Here is a 17122-nt window from a genome sequence, read left to right as displayed (position 1 = left end):
GGGGCCAAGAGGGCCAATGGTGTCCTGGGGGCATCAGGAAAAGTGTGTCCAGCAGATCCAGGGAGGTTCTCCTCCTCCTCCTCCTCTGCTCTGCTCTGCCCTGGGGAGAGCACCCCTGGAATCCTGGCTCCAGTTTGGGGCTGCCCAGTTGAGGAGAGACTGGGATCTACTGGAGAGAGGCCAAGGGAGAGGTGGGAGGGTGAGGAAGGGACTTGAGCAGCAGGGGGTTGGTCCTGGACCTTTAAGGTCCCTTCCAACCCAACCCATTCCATGATGTTTGACATGTTCATATTCCCTTTTGTTGAGACATTCAATGCATCCAAACATCCTGATACACTTTAGCTGCTTTCCACAGCTCCACAGGTTCAGTCAAGCCCCTCAAGAGCTTTATTCCTCAGCTCAAGTCTGATACAGAGTCAGATAAGTCTGTGAGTGCTTCTTTATCACTGCATTTTCCTCCTGTTGAGGTAGATTCCACCACAAGGCAAATCTGGAGGAGATTTGGCAGGGGCTTCACTGGAAGGAATTTGTGATTCTGAAATCCTTTCCCAGCCCAGCCATGCCAGGACCCTTTGTGACACCTCCTTGGGACAGGTCAGCTCCCTAGCTAAGGAGGGCCACGTAGCACTCCTGAGTTATTTTTGCTGTTGTTTATATGGGCCTGAAATAAGCTTTGCTTTGACATGTTTGGTATTTTAGTTTTGTTATTTGAGGCAGTGTTTACCAGGGACCTTTTTATTTACTGGGCAAAGCAGTATCTTATTCCCAGCACCTCCACATGAACAGACAGACAAAGAGGTGCAAGGTTCAAGCAGACAGCAAACCTCATGGATCACAGAATTGTCAAGAGTTGGAAAAGACCCCTAGAATCATAGAATCATAGAATTAGTCAGGTTGGAAGGGACCTCAGAGATCATCTAGTCCAACCCTTGACCCACCGGAGCAGTTGCTAGACCATGGCACTGAGTGCCACATCCAGTCTGTTTTTAAATGTCTCCAGGGACGGAGAATCTACCACCTCACCGGGCAGTCCATTCCAATGCCTAATCACCCTCTCCGTGAAGAAATTCTTTCTAATATCTAACCTAAACCTCCCCTGGCACAACTTAAGACTCTGTCCTCTTGTCTTGTTGAAGGTCGTCTGTGAAGAGTCCAGTTCCCACCTCGCTACAGCCTCCTTTCAGGTAGTTGTAGACAGCAATGAGGTCTCCCCTGAGCCTCCTCTTCTTCAGGCTGAACAGCCCCAGCTCTCTCAGCCTCTCCTCATAGGGCCTGTGCTCGAGTCCCTTCACCAGCCTGGTTGCCCTCCTTTGGACCTGTTCCAGGACCTCTACATCCTTCTTAAACTGAGGGGCCCAGAACTGGACACAGGACTCGAGGTGTGGCCTAACCAGTGCTGAGTACAGAGGAAGAATCACCTCCCTGGACCTGCTGGTGACGCTGTTTCTGATACAGGCCAGGATGCCATTGGCCTTCTTGGCCACCTGGGCACACTGCTGGCTCCTGTTCAGCTTCCTGGCAATCCAGACTCCCAGGTCCCTTTCTGCCACTCTGTGCCCAGCCTGGAGCTCCCCATGGGGTTGTTGTGGCCAAAGTGCAGGACCCGGCACTTGGCCTTGTTGAACCTCATCCCGTTGGAATCAGCCCAACTCTCCAGTCTGTCCAGGTCCCTCTGCAGAGCCCTCCTGCCTTCGAGTTGGTCCACACTTCCTCCCAGCTTGGTGTCATCTGCGACACCCTAAAATCATCACATCCAACTGCCTGTGATGCTCTGATTCCAGCCTCAGCTTACTCACTGGTGTTTTGTATTTAGTTCTTCACACATCAACATTATTCTCTTCCTCATGGAACTCTCCATCCCTGGCATCCCCCCTTTCATAGAATCAAAGAATCATTTTGGTTGAAAAAGACCTTTAAACCATCAAGTTCAACTGCTCACCCAGCACTGTGAACCATGTGCACCACATTTATAATCTAAATTCCTCCAAGGATGGTGACTCCACCACTTCCCTGGAAAAGCCTCCTCCAGTGGTTGACCAATGCAAATCTCAGTGAAGAAGAACTGGTAAAGGCAGAGAAATGAGGAGGGGTTCAGACCAACCCATGGGGTGACAAGATCACCCCAAATACTCTTTTCATAAATAACCTCTGCTAGAGGAGGTGCCCAACACTGAGCAACCCACTCACCTGCTGCAGCCAGGTGGGCAGTGACCTCGTCAGCAGCTGTGGAGTTGAGGATGTCAGAGTCATCATAGGAGGTGTCCTCTGGTGAGGAGGGGGAATCTTCATCTGCACTCAGCATGCTGTGCTCTGTGTAGGTGGCCACATGGACCTGCTGCACCTGCTGGGCCACTGCGTGGGCCTCGATGGTGGCCATGTGCTCCGTTTGGGTCACCCCGTGTTCTTCCATCAATAGCTACTGTCAGGGGAGACAAAAATGGCAGGAAGGGGTTATGGACATGGATGTACCAGAAGGGAGAAGAGCCAGAACCAGCTAGGTGGGCAGGGGATGACCAAGAGGGAGCAGAAATCACTTCTCCAGGTGGCAGTGGTCTTCTGCAAGAAAGAAATGAAAACTGCAGAAGAACCAGAAGAGGAATTTCAAGGTTTAGTTTGAAAATCCATCCTCAAAACAACACAACACCCAGAGGCCACCCAGAGACCTTTGCTGGAGGAAAGGTCTCCAAGGATCTTGTAGCTCCAAGATTACAAATCCCTCCCCACTGTGTACCAAGGGCTCTGACCAAAGGTCCAATTTATTTTTGCTACTTCAAGAGCTTTCAGGGAAGATGTTTGAGGGTGATCCACGAGCTCCCTCCTCCAACCTCAAGAGCTCAGGACACAAACAAGGGCAATGGAGATGTTGTGTTCTGGAGACCACTTCTGTTTCATTACTCACTTGGAGCCCAGAAGCAGGGAAAAAGCATTGCACAAATATTATATAAATATAATAACCCAACAAATGTTACATAAAGCAGATTCATTTCCTGCAGCTGGTGGTAAACCAAAGAAATCACAGGAAGTTAGGGGTGGGAAGGGAGCTCTGGAGATGCCCCAGTGCAACCCCCCTGCCCCAGCAGGATCCCCCAGGGCAGCCCACACAGGAACACAGCCAGGGGGGTTTGGAAAGGCTCCAGAGAAGGAAAAGGAAAAATGAAAAAAAGGAGAAAGGAGAAAGGAGAAAGGAGAAAGGAGAAAGGAGAAAGGAGAAAGGAGAAAGGAGAAAGGAGAAAGGAGAAAGGGAAAAGGAGAAAGGGAAAAGGAGAAAGGGAAAAGGAGAAAGGGAAAAGGAGAAAGGGAAAAGGAGAAAGGGAAAAGGAGAAAGGGAGAAAGGGGAAAGGGGAAAGGGAAAGGGAAAGGGAAAGGGGAAAGGGGAAAGGGGAAGGGGAAAGGGGAAAGGGAAAGGGAAAAGGAAAAAGGAAAAAGGGAAAAAGGGGAAAGGGAAAGGGGAAAGGGGAAAGGGGAAAGGGGAAAGGGAAAAGGAAAAGGAAAAAGGAAAAAGGAAAAAGGGAAAAGGAAAAAGGAAAAAGGAAAAAGGAAAAAAGGAAAAAAGAAAAAAAAGGAAAAAGGAAAAGGAAAAAAAGGAGAAAGGAAAGGAAAAAGGAAAAAGGAAAAAAGGAAAAGGAAAAGGGAAAAGGGAAAAGGGAAAAGGGAAAAGGGAAAAGGGAAAAGGAAAGGAAAAAGGAAAAAGGAAAAAGGAAAAAGGAAAAAGGAAAAAGGAAAAAAGGAAAAAGGAAAAAGGAAAAAAAAGGAGAAAGGAAGGAAAAGGAGAAAGGAAAGGAAAAAGGAGAAAGGAAAGGAAAAAGGAGAAGAAAGGAGAAAGGAAAGGAGAAAGGAAAGGAGAAAGGAAAGGAGAAGGAAAGGAGAAAGGAAAGGAAAAAGGAAAGGAAAAAGGAAAGGAAAAAGGAAAGGAAAAAGGAAAGGAAAAAGGAAAGGAAAAAGGAAAGGAAAAGGAAAGGAAAAAGGAAAGGAAAAAGGAAAGGAAAAAGGAAAATAAAGGAAAGGAAAAAGGGAAAAGAAAAGGGAAAAGAAAAGGAAGACACCTCAGCTGAAGCTGGCAGTGAGTGGGCAAACAGGAACAGAAGATGGGGTGTGGGCAGAAGGAGGTTAAAGGAGAGGACCAGAGGCTTGGTCTGAATTCAGGAGAGAGAACAAGGGGACAAAGCACAACCAGGGCTGTGGAGGAAGAAGAATCTTTTGCAGCAACACCTGGAGCAGCACAAGCTGAGAAGCAAGGAAGATGCTGCCAGAGTCCAGGCAACAAATGGAAGAAGAGGTGGGAGTGAGGGCAGTGAGAGCTATTTAGATGCATTTATTTCTGCCTTGAATCTGCTGCCCAAAGAGCTAAAACATGACAGATAATTTCTTTTTCCCCCTCCCCAGCAGGTTTCTGAACCTTTTTTTTTTTTTTTCTACTCAACTATCTGGATGTTATGGACATCCACAAAACAGCTCTGTCAAAGGCAACTTCCAACTTGAGGATCCCAAAATTAGGGATGCAATTATTTTAGAGAGTCCTGTCCTCAAAACAGGACCCTTTCTAAAACCATTCTCCACGTTTGACTTTAACCCCTCTCTTTTTACAGGAAACAAAAGCTCAAATGCAGGGAAAATATTTTTTTGGCCAGGATTAAGAGAAATCCTCCTGGCCAAAAAGCCAGAGGTTTGTGCCTTGTGGAACAGGAGATGAGATGAAGCTTCTGGTGTAGCAGCAGGACCAAGATATTGAAAGGAGACTTGGAACAAGCCAAAGGAGTTTGTTGGGTAGAAAACCATCAAAAGATCACCCTGAGCACACCAGTGCACACATCACAGCAATCAAACCATGCTGGGCTTGCTCTGCTTCAGCCACACAGAGGGTGGTGGCAAATCATCACCTCACCTGGACTTGTCCAGCCAGCTGAGATGTTGGCAAAGATGAAAAGCCACCCTCCTGCTCAACCAGCAGGTTTCCCAGCCACCACATCCTGAGTATTCATTTGCAAAATTAATTCCTTCCTTCTGCAGCCACCACAGCATCCTTCATCTTTCTGAGAAGTCACATCTGACCTGGCCACTTTGGTATGGTTTCTCCTTTACTAATACAAAGAAATCCAGCTGGATCTTTCTGAAGTGTTACTGAACTTCCAAAAATAAAAAAAAAAGAGGAAAACCCAAATCCAAACCCAATATTCAAAGTACTTCACCCCGTTCACCTCTCTCTGGTTACCTGACAATTCAGATTCTTGGGACGTCCCAACCTTGCTCTGCTGGTCAGAGAGGGAGACCACAGCAATTTCCTCTGATGGAGACATGGAGGGGTTGTAGCTCAACCATCAGGAAAGCTTTGGTGACATCCCAGTGGGACTGAGGGCACCCTCAGTAAATTTGTTGATGACACCAAGAGCTCCATGGTGTGCTCAACATGCTGGAGAGCATCCAGAGGTACCTGGGGAGGCTGGAGAGGGAGACCCATGGCAGCCTCAGGGAGGGACAATCCCAAGAAAAATCCAGGCTGGATGGAGAATGGCTGGAGAGCAGCCCTGAGGAGAAGGACTTAGAATCATAGAATCACAGAATGGGCTGGGTTGGAAGGGACCTCAGAGATCATCAAGTCCAACCCTTGATCCACTCCCACTGCAGTTCCCAGCCCATGGCACTCAGTGCCACATCCAGGCTCTTTGGAAAGATCTCCAGACACGGAGAATCCACTACTTCCCTGGGCAGCCCATTCCAATGCCTGAGCACCCTCTCCAGAAAGAAATTCTTTCTAATCTCCAACCTAAACCTCCCCTGGCACAACTTGAGACCCTGCCCTCTTGTCTTGCTGAGAGTTGCCTGGGAAAAGAGCCCAACCCCCCCTGGCTCCAACCTCCTTTCAGGGAGTTGCAGAGAGTGATGAGGTCTCCCCTGAGCCTCCTCTTCTCCAGCCTCAACACCCCCAGCTCCCTCAGCCTCTCCTCACAGGATCTGTGCTCCAGTCCCTTCCCCAGCCCAGTTGCCTCCTTTGGACCTGCTCCAGCACCTCAATCTCCTTCCTGAGGGGCTGAGGGGCCCAGAACTGGACACAGGACTCAAGCTGTGGCCTCCCCAGAGCTGAGCACAGGGGCAGAATCCCTTCCCTGGACCTGCTGGCCACGCTGTTCCTGAGCCAGCCCAGGATGCCATTGGCCTTCTTGGCCACCTGGGCACACTGCTGCCTCCTCTTCAGCTTCCTGGCAATCCAAACTTAGGGGTGTGGGGTGAGGAGAAGCTCAACAGAGGCATCAAACCCCCCATGTCCTGGGCTGTGTGAGCAGCAGGGCCAGGGAGGGGACACTGCCCATGGCCATGACCCCCTCTGTGCTGGGAAGGAGCCACATCTCCCAAAATGATAGTGCCACAAACATTACTGCCCCAAGAAAGGGAGTTTCTTGTCCACTAAATGTTAAAGAGGTCCCCTACAAGCTCCTCAGCAGTAGGGATGAGAAAAAAAAGATTCAGTTTGGAGCATAAACAGATGAGTCCCAGCTTCTGGTTTCTACCCAGGAACTCAGGTCTGTGGGGTGGGTGTTATGAACCTACTGAGGTCATGGCTAAAGCCAAAGCATCTTCAGACTCATTCCTCCCCCTAAAGGCTGCTGGAGTGAGATGGTGCTGTCAGATTGTAATATTAGAACCACCCCAAAATAGCTGCAGTTTAAATAAATATCCCCAGTAAGGATGGGACTATGATGAAGGAAACTGGGGGTTAAAAAAAAATAAATCAGCTGTAATGTCATTTCAATCAACTTATTTTGCCAACACCATAAAGAAGGAGAAAAATAAATCCCAACAATCTTGATGAGTAATACAACTTTAAATACTTTGCAATAAAAAAAAAATTATCCACAGAAAACTATGATCAGAATATAAGTGACAAAGTGTAGTAACTGTTCCAAACATCCCCAGAATTTGACCCTGAAAGGCATGAATCTTATCTTGGAGTGCTGAAAACCTTGGGAATATTCAAAATATTTCCAAAAGATTGTTGGTAACACCCAAGCTGGTGGGCAAAGCCCCTGAGCAGCAGCTTCTGGTGGTGATCACTAAGCTGGTGTTGTCCCAGGCAGCAAAGCATCTGGAGAGTCCAGACTTGGACTTGAACAGGGATTCAGGCACAGGGAATGAAAGGAAAATTGCTTTTGATTAATTTGAGAGATGAGCATTCATCATTCCAGAAAAAGAAAGTTTCTTCCCATTTTGCTTCAAAAACCCTCAAGAGTTGCAGGTGAAAGGAAACCCTGATGATGTGGTGATGCCTGCAAAGATATTTCCTGGTGGTTGTAGCTTAGTCCAGAAGCCTTGGATGACAGCCAGAGGTATTTTTAAAGTCATTTAAAGGGCTTAAAAAAATAAAATATGAGGATAAAGTCCCTCTCATCACAGCCTCATGCCTGTGTCTGAGGCTCCTTTGATGTTCTGCCAGTGATGATCAATGGCTGTGACACCATCACTGGAAGAAACCCAGACACAGGAGAAAGAGCAGAACCTGGACCACTCAAACTGGCAGCAAACAAGAGGAACTGAACACAGATCCCATAAACTCCACATTAACTTGAAAACCACCTGGATTAAAATGAAAGCCTTGTCTGCTCAGCATAATCTGTGGTGTGAATGTAGAGATATAACCAGCACAAAAGGAGGCTGGAGGGCCGGGCCCAGAGAGTGGTGCTGAACGGGGCTGCATCCAGTTGGCAGCTGGTCACCAGTGGTGTCCCCCAGGGATCAGTGTTGGGCCCAGTTCTGTTCAATATCTTTATCGACGACCTAGACGAAGGGATTGAGTCCATCATCAGCAAATTCGCAGATGACACCAAGCTGGGAGGAAGTGTGGACCAACTCGAAGGCAGGAGGGCTCTGCAGAGGGACCTGGACAGACTGGAGAGTTGGGCTGATTCCAACGGGATGAGGTTCAACAAGGCCAAGTGCCGGGTCCTGCACTTTGGCCGCAACAACCCCATGGGGAGCTCCAGGCTGGGCACAGAGTGGCTGGAGAGCAGCCAGGCAGAAAGGGACCTGGGAGTCTGGATTGACAAGAAACTGAACAGGAGCCAGCAGTGTGCCCAGGTGGCCAAGAAGGCCAATGGCATCCTGGCCTGTATCAGAAACAGCGTCACCAGCAGGTCCAGGGAGGGGATTCTGCCCCTGTACTCAGTGCTGGTGAGGCCACACCTCGAGTACTGTGTCCAGTTCTGGGCCCCTCAGTTTAAGAAGGATGTAGAGGTCCTGGAGCAGGTCCAAAGGAGGCAACCAGGCTGGTGAAGGGACTCGAGCACAGGCCCTATGAGGAGAGGCTGAGAGAGCTGGGGCTGTTCAGCCTGAAGAAGAGGAGGCTCAGGGGAGACCTCATTGCTGTCTACAACTACCTGAAAGGAGGCTGTAGCGAGGTGGGAACTGGACTCTTTTCACAGACGACCTTCAACAAGACAAGAGGACACAGTCTTAAGTTGTGCCAGGGGAGGTTTAGGTTAGATATTAGAAAGAATTTCTTCACGGAGAGGGTGATCAGGCTATGGAATGGACTGCCCGGTGAGGTGGTAGATTCTCCGTCCCTGGAGACATTTAAAAAGAGACTGGATGTGGCACTCAGTGCCATGGTCTAGCAACTGCTCCGGTGGGTCAAGGGTTGGACTAGATGATCTCTGAGGTCCCTTCCAACTCGGCTAATTCTATGATTCTATGAACTTGTCCTCTCCCACCACTACTTGGTTGAGCCAAAAATAAAATGCCCACACTAGAAAAAAAACCCAAGAGAGACACCAGCATGACTGGAAAAACTCTTACACAGTCAGGACCTGGACTTATTTTTCTCCTTTGGACTACTGAAGCAGTTTGACTTCAGAGGAACATCTCATTTATCTCTTGGCATTTTAAATATGTGGCCATTTTTACAACCCCAATGCCAAATTCACCTGAAACCCTGCCCAAAGACCTTACTTTAAAGCAGCTGCTCCATGGAAGGGACCTTGGGGGAACACAAGGGCAGAGGTTTTAAACCCCAGAATTGTTCTGGATGGAAAAGACCTTTCAGATCAGCAAGTTCCAACGAGTCCCAACAATAAAAATTGAAAAAGAATGAAAAGAGGGTAAATTGAGATCAGAAATTAGGAAGAAATTCTTTGGGGTGAGGGTGCTGAGCCCCTGGCCCAGGTTGCCCCCATCCTTTGAGGTGTTGAAGGGGTTGGATGGGGCTTGGAGCAACCTTAAATTAAGTCATTTGGAGGACCCACATGAAGGACCAATGCTACATGTCTGCTCTCCAGAATAAACATTCTGCTTCATTTTCTAATTCCTTTCAAAGGAATAGAAACACCCCCCCCCCTTTTTTTTTTTTTTCCTTCCCCAACCCACTTTCTGTTTGATCCCCTCAGTAAAATCACCACCAGCTCCTTACCAATAACCCTGCTCCACTCAGGAACTCAGCACGTAGGAATCTGGCACTACACAACAGTCTCAAGAATAGTATAAAAAAAAAGAATATATATATATATATATATAAAAATAAAAGATATTCTGTCTCATCAGTCAAGCTGGACACCCTCCTCATAGTTCTGATTTCAAGGAAATGCTTCTCCCCACTTGGAGAGTGGAGTTTTTTCAAGAAAACCTGCAACACCTCCTCCTTTTCTTCCACTCTTTTTCTGACCTCCACAAGCATCTGGAGTTTAATGTGCCCATAATGGATTCAAGGCTCCCCTGTAAAGAAATCATTTGCTTTGCATTAAACAACAGACATCACACTGGTTCTTTTGTTCTGGGAAGGGATTGTGGGGAGTTAAGTCACCAGGGCTTCTGTGATCCAGGGGTGTTAATTCCTCTGTAGCAGCTCCGGGGGGGTCTGTGGGGTGGCTCTGAGCCCCTCCTTGCAGCAATCCAGTGCTGTTCAGCCATGGAGAGCAGCAGCTCTGCTAAGAAAGGGGCCTCTTGAACAGGTTAAAGCTTTCTGCTGTTCAGTTTGTGCTTCCCCATCCCCTAGTTCAGAGGGGAGCCACCCCTTATCCTTCTTCTTTAACTTCTGAAGTGATGCTGGGGATCCCTCCTTGTCCCCAACCCTTTGACCACTGCAGTGTGGCAGGAGCAGAGGGTGACAGAGGAAGCTGTAAAGATGCTGGTGGTGACAGAGAGAAGTGTCAGAGAATCAGAGCACAGAATGGTTTGGGTTGGAAGGGGCCTCTTAATTGTGCTGCCCAATTTATCTTTAGAAATAATTTGGGTTTTCCTTGGGGCTTTGTGAGTTGAATTAAAGCTCATTTCTTGTTAGCCAATATGAAGGACTCTGTGGACAGCTCTGGGAATCATGGAATGGTTTGGGTTGGAAGGGACCTCAAAGCTCCTCCAGTCCCAACCCCCTGCATGGGCAGGGACACCTCCCACCAGCCCAGGGTGCTCCAAGCCCCATCCAACCTGACCTGAGACACTGCCAGGGATGGGGCAGCCACAGCAATCCTGGGAAATTTATCCCCAGGATAATCTGTGTGAGGGCTGTGCTTGGGTCAGGTTTCTGTCATCTGGGTCCTTTCAGCCCTGTCCCCTTCTGCAGGGTCAGAACCCCCCAAGTGGGTCAGTTAAATCAGCTGATGGAAGGACTGAAGCTCTCCCATCTTTGGGCATCCTGATGGACACTGGATGCAAGGAGATCCAAATGCCCCTGGTTTGTGCAGCTCTGAAACACTCCCTGGAACAGCACTTGGGGCTTTTATAGCTCAATTGGAGATAGACCCCAAAAACATATTGTCATAGAATCATGGAATGGTTTGGGTTGGAAGGGACCTCAAAGCTCATCCAGTTCCAACTCCCTGCATGGGCAGGGACACCTCCCACCAGCCCAGGGTGCTCCAAGCCCCATCCAACCTGACCTTCAGCAACATCATAAAATCATAGAATTTTCAGGGTTGAAAGGGACCTTTAGGATCATTCAATTCCAACCCCCTGTCATGGGCAGGGACACCTCCCACAGCCCAGGTGGCTCCAACCCTCATCCAACCTTAAAAACCTCCAGGGATGGGGCTTCCACCACCTCCCTGGGCAACCTGCTCCAGTCTCTCACCACCCTCATGGGGAAGAACTTCTTCCTAACTTCCAATCTCAAGCTCCCCTCCTCTAATTTGAATCCATTCCTCCTATTCCCATCACTACTTGGCAGGAATGTCAGGAATAAGGCAACCACAGCATCTCTGAGCAAGTTTTTCTATGTCTCACCACTCTCAGAATGAAGAATTTCTTCCTAATGTCCAAGTATCTGTCCCTCTGAGCTGCCCTCCTCACTCAGACCACACCACCTTGATTTATTTTAAGAATTCCCAACTCTTTGAGGCTCCAACAGCTCCAACAGCCACCACCAGCACTGGTGTCATCTCCTCAGAGGGAGGAATCTAAAATACCTTTGATGATCCAGGCTGGTGTGATGGGAAGGAGTTTTTTCAGTTAATTAGGCTGCATCCTTCATGTGCTCCATCAGATTAAAAAGCCCTTCCTACACATTTGGTACCTAGGAATGTTTTAATTAAAAAAAAAATGATTTCCAACTTTCAGCTGTATGTCTAGATATAAATCCCAAATTCCCTGCAGAAGGCAGCCAGGAATAATTCCTAAGTGAAAACTCATCCAGGGAGAAATTATTCATTTGCCATAAATAAAAGGAAACCCATTTTCAGTGTAATTATACCTTTAAAAATCACTGGTTAAAGGAATTTAAAAATTCCTTTTTGCTATTCTGGCACAAAGCCCTCTCTATATTTTTAAAAGCAAGTACATACATCCTGATGCAGCAGCTTTGTGCTCAGATTTCAGTGATTCTACCAACAATGAGGAACTAAACTCACTCAGAAACAACACAAACCAAGAGGTTTTCATCAGGAGCCATGCCTGAAATCCTTGGTGTTCACACCAAACCTTTTTAGTTCTGCTCAACTCCTGCCTGTCCTCATTGCAAGGGTCCAGTTGGGCTCCTGAGATGGTCTGAGCTCCCAAATTCCAGTGGAGAGGAGGACAGAGGACAACCTCTAAGAGAGGAGAGGATGCCAGCCTTGGCTTGGTGCTGTCCCCTTGGGTTTCTCCTCCATCTGGGATCACTGTTGGGTTTGTACTTGGGAGCCCCATCTCCTGCAGAGATGTCCAGCCAGAAGCCATGCCTGCCTCACAGGGTGCAGAGCTTGCTGCAGCATTTCCTGATGCTGCTGATAAGAAACCACTTCCAGGTGAAATCTGAGATAGCAGGAGGGCTGCACCAGCCAACTGCAACTGCACTGGCTTCAACTTGCAATGGAAAGCACAGAGGAAATCTCCCAAATCTCCCCAGCTCCCATCACTCAGCTCTGCCCCAACAAGCAAGAGCCAGACCTTCTCCTGGTCCTTCCTCCATGGGCAGCGTATGTGGGAAGGGACCTTGTAGACCATCTCCAAACTCCCTGCCATGCCCAGGGACACCTCTCATCCAGCCCAGGTTGCTCCAAGCCTCATCCAACCTGGCCTTGAACACCTCCAGGGAGGGGGCAGCCACAACTTCTCTGGGCAATCTGTTCCAGAGTCTCAGCACCCTCCTCCTGAAGAACTTCTTCCTAAGCTCCAGGCTGAACCTCTTCTCCTGCACTTTCAAACCATTTCCCCTTCTCCTAGCACTGGACACTAGGAGGATCAGGACACAAGGACACTCAGGAGCAGAGGATCAGCTCTTGCCATGATGGCAAACTCTCAGGTGGCAATGGCATCCTCACTGGGTAAATGTTTGTTGATGCTGTTCTTGGACAAAACTGTGCCTAGAGGGAATTCCCACTGTGGGTTTGATAAGGAAACAAAGCCATTCCTCAGGGATCAGACTCATTAATCAAAGAATCCCAGAAGGGTTTGGGTTGGAAGGGACCTCAAAGCTCATCCAGTCCCAACCCCCTGCATGGGCAGGGACACCTCCCACCAGCCCAGGCTGCTCCAAGCCCCATCCAACCTGACCTGAGACACTGCCAGGGATGGGGCAGCCACAACTTCCTTGGACAACCTGGGCCAGGCTCTCCCCACCCTCAAATTCAAGAAGTTCCTCCCCATCTCCAACCTCAATCTCCCCTTTCTCTCCAAGTTTTAACCCATTTCCCTTCTCCTCTCCCTACCCCCCCGTGTCCAAAGCCCTCCCCCAGCTTTCTTGGAGCCCCTTCAGATATTGGAAGGTTGCTCTAAGCTCACCTGGGAGCCTCCTCTTCTCCAGGCTGAACAACCCCAAGCCCTCAGCCTGGCTTCCCAGGGAGGTGCTCAGCCCTCTGAGCATTTGAGTGGCTCTGCTCTGGACACCTTCCAGGAGCTCTGTGTCCTTCTGATGTTGAATAATAATGAATGTATATATAATATACATATTTTTATATCTATTATAATGACTAATATCTTCATTATTATCACAACTTATTTAAAACACACACTTAAATCCAAAGATCCAATTTTCCCATGGCTGTGCAAAAACTCTTCTCTTCCTCACAGAGAGGATTTGCTGGATTCCACCTCCATCCAACAAAAAAAAACAAGGAATGGCTTTTCCCTGGTGAAGCCTCAGTTACTCTGGAAGTCAGGCAACATTTTTCAGATGAGTTTCTGGCACTTAAGACATCACCAGGAGGAGAAGACACATTTTCTCTACCAAGATCGAAGCAAATACCTCATTTCAGGCTGGCTCAGAGTGACATGGGGACAATCACCACGTGCCAGCCAAGAAGCACCAAGAAGAACTACACAAACCTGCTCCTGTTCCACAGCATCCTCCTAAGCATCACACCAGTCTCATCATCCTTTGAATTAGGATGGAGAAGAAAAAAATCCCCTGTGCTACCAACCTCAGCCTGAGAAGACCTAAAATAAAATTAATTCAGGGAAACAAAACCAAATCCAACTTCTTTTCATAGAATCACAGTGTTGGAAGGGACCTCTGAAGGTCACTGAGTCCAAGCCCCATGCCAGAGCAGAACTAAATTGGGGGCAGGTCACTTAGAAGTGCTTTTTCTATCAGCATGTCACATAAAGGAGCAAACACATCACCCTGAAGGAAAAACTCCAAGTGCAGAAAGTCTGGAAAAGAAACAAAGAGGATTTGACATGGATTTATTCAGCACAAAACCTACTTGCTGCTGAAAGCCACCACTTGGGGATGTGACAGGATATGCATTTCAGGAGGTGTGATGCCATTTGCAAAGTCCCTTTTGCAGCTTAATTTCATCTATTTATTCATTTATTATTATTCATTTATTATTATTCATCTATTTAGCACCAACCAACCAGCAGCAGAAGGGTGGGGGCTGTGAGCATGGGGTGCTTTCTACTTGAAAACTCTTTCTGGGCTTTGGCATGAAGGTGGTGGTGAGTGAGGAGCAGATACTTGGTCTCCCTCCTGCCCGGGCAAGCAGAAAGCAGAAGCAGCATCAGAGGGAACAGGAAGCTCTCCAGGACATAAAAACAAACAAACCAAACCCAGTTTTAAACTACCCCATGACCTGACCCAGGTTTGACTGGGAAGCAAAGCAGATTTTCTTCAGCTGCCTCAATGAAAGAAGTGGGAGTTCAAAAGGAAAGCACAGCATGTCCATGCAGAAGGATTCTATTTTTTTAAACCTTTTCTTTTTTTCCCAAATTTTAAGCAATTCCCATAACATACAGAAAAAAACCCAAACAAAAGAACCAACCAACCAAACCCAAACCAAACCAAAACCCCAGAAAGTACCACAGAGAATCAAACCTCCCCATGAAGACACTGAGAAGAAAGGTTAGAAAAGGGTTAGCACATCTTCTGAGATCCCCAGGAAAGGTCACAGCACCACAGCCCAGTGGCAGCCAGCGAGTGTAATCCAAACCTGGAAGTCAAACTACACCAAAAAGTTGTCAAGCTTGGAGTGGAATTCTCATTTAGCATTCCTGTGCCTTCCCCCAGGCTCTGCAGGTTTCATGTGAAGCACTTGGGATGAGATCTGCAGAGGGGACTCCACCTCACCAGGAACTCCTGGGGAAGAACTTTCTTCCCTAATTATTTATTTTTTTTTTTGCAGGATGTAAGTAGTAAATGCAAGGTTTTGCAGGATGTGTAGTTTGATGGGAGTCTAGGAAGCAGATAAAGGATAAATGGCATTCTCAAAGATAATACTTACATGAGAATTACAACAAGGGCAAGTGTAGGGAAGAACAAGGGAAAGAACAACCCCAGGTACCAGTACAGGGTGGGGACTGAGCTGCTGGAGAGCAGCAAAGGGGAAAAGGACCTGGGAGTGCTGAGCATGAGCCAAAAATGTGTCCTGGTGGCCAAGAAGGCCAATGGCACCTGGGGAGTATTAGAAAGGGGTGGGTAGGAGGTTGAGAGAAGTTCTCCTCCTCCTCTGCTCTGACACATCTGGAATATTGTGTCCAGTTCTGGGCTCCTCAGTTCCAGAAGGACAGGGAAGTGCTGGAGAGAGTCCAGGGCAGAGGCACCAAGGTGGAGTGGAACATCTCCTGGTGAGGAAAGGCTGAGGGAGCTGGGGATGGAGGGAGTGAGCTTATTTATGTTTATAAATACATAAATGGTGAGTGTCAGGAGGATGGAGCCAGGCTCTTCCCAGGGATAGGACAAAGGGCAGGGGGTACAAGCTGGAGCACAGGAGGTTCCACATAAATCATAGAATTATAGAATTGGCTGGGTTGGAAGGGACCTCAGAGATCATCAAGTCCAACCCTTGATCCACTCCCACTGCAGTTCCCAGCCCATGGCACTCAGTGCCACATCCAGGCTCTTTGGAAATAGCTCCAGACACGGAGAATCCACTACTTCCCTGGGCAGCCCATTCCAATGCCTGATCACCCTCTCCAGAAAGAAATTCTTTCTCATCTCCAACCTAAACCTCCCCTGGCACAACTTGAGACCCTGCCCTCTTGTCTTGCTGAGAGTTGCCTGGGAAAAGAGACCAACCCCCCCCTGGCTCCAACCTCCTTTCAGGGAGTTGCAGAGAGTGATGAGGTCTCCCCTGAGCCTCCTCTTCTCCAGCCTCAACACCCCCAGCTCCCTCAGCCCTTCCTCACAGCAATTCTGCTGGATCCCTTCACAGCCTCCTTGCTCTTCTCTGGACCTGCTCCAGCACCTCAATCTCCTTCCTGAGGGGCTGAGGGGCCCAGAACTGGACACAGGACTCAAGCTGTGGCCTCCCCAGAGCTGAGCACAGGGGCAGAATCCCTTCCCTGGACCTGCTGGCCACGCTGTTCCTGAGCCAGCCCAGGATGCCATTGGCCTTCTTGGCCACCTGGGCAGTGTAAGGCTGAGGGACCCCTGGCCCAGGCTGCCCAGAGAGGTTGTGGAGTCTCCTCCTCTGGAGCCTTTTCAAACCCTCCTGGATGTGTTCCTGGGGGATCCTGCTGGGGGGTTGGACTTGATGATCTCTTGAGGTCCTTTCCAACTCCTAACTTCCTGTGATTTCTGTGAATTATTCCAAGAACCACACAAAAATCCCAATTTCAATTATTCTCCTTTCTGGACAGAACCCTGAAGTCACCTGAATGGTGTGAGGGTGAGGTTGCCATCCCTTTGATAACAGCTTTTTCAATTAACAAGCAAAGTGGGATTTTAATTACCAACCCAATAAGCAAAACTGCCCAGAGAGCTGCTCTTTGCTGAGGACCAACAGCATTCCTGGCACTGCACAACAGCCCTGGCCCTGACAGGATTATGGCCTGAAAGACAGAGAGCAGTCCCAGCTGGCTGCAGGAAGGTGCAAATGTTCCCAGATTTAATCCTCTTTTATCGAGAGAGAGAGGGAGAGAGAGGGGGGATTAGTGGCTGTGCTGCAGGAAAACAGAGAGAAGTCTGGTTTACTCAAGGATTGGAGCAAGAGGATGGTGATGGGACACACCATGGCCTCATCCAGACTGAGGAGTGAAGTAGCATGGTAACCATCATGTCCAGCATGGACAAGGGCAGATGAGTTCAATCTTGGCTAGATGGATCATGGAATGGTTTGCAAGGGACCTCAAAGCTCATCCAGTCCCAACCCCCCTGCATGGGCAGGGACACCTCCCATCCCACCAAGCCCCATCCAACCTGACCTGAGACACTGCCAGGGATGGGGCAGCCATCTCACCACCCAGAGCCAAGGTCTCACCACCCTCACACCAAAGAATTTTTCCCCAGGAT

The 17122-nt window shown here is 48.6% G+C and overlaps 1 protein-coding gene across 3 annotated transcripts in view; it reads right to left on the bottom strand.

Annotated features, from left to right (window-relative positions):
* Positions 1-17122, bottom strand: part of NRF1 (nuclear respiratory factor 1) — a 96016-nt gene that overhangs the window by 68356 nt on the left and 10538 nt on the right. For 2 of the 3 annotated variants that reach the window (XM_030455738.1, XM_030455751.1), the window contains exon 2: positions 2188-2419. In XM_030455738.1, the coding sequence (XP_030311598.1) occupies positions 2188-2410 (223 nt within the window). In that variant the 5' untranslated portion in view covers positions 2411-2419. The remainder of the gene's footprint in view (positions 1-2187; positions 2420-17122) is intronic. The other variant, XM_030455745.1, reaches the window with a different exon arrangement.

The sequence above is a fragment of the Calypte anna genome, chromosome 1 (genome assembly GCF_003957555.1).
Source record: "Calypte anna isolate BGI_N300 chromosome 1, bCalAnn1_v1.p, whole genome shotgun sequence".
Lineage (NCBI taxonomy): Eukaryota > Metazoa > Chordata > Aves > Apodiformes > Trochilidae > Calypte > Calypte anna.
The sequence above is the reverse complement of the archived record's forward strand: the minus strand, read 5'-3'. Positions and strand labels throughout refer to the sequence as shown.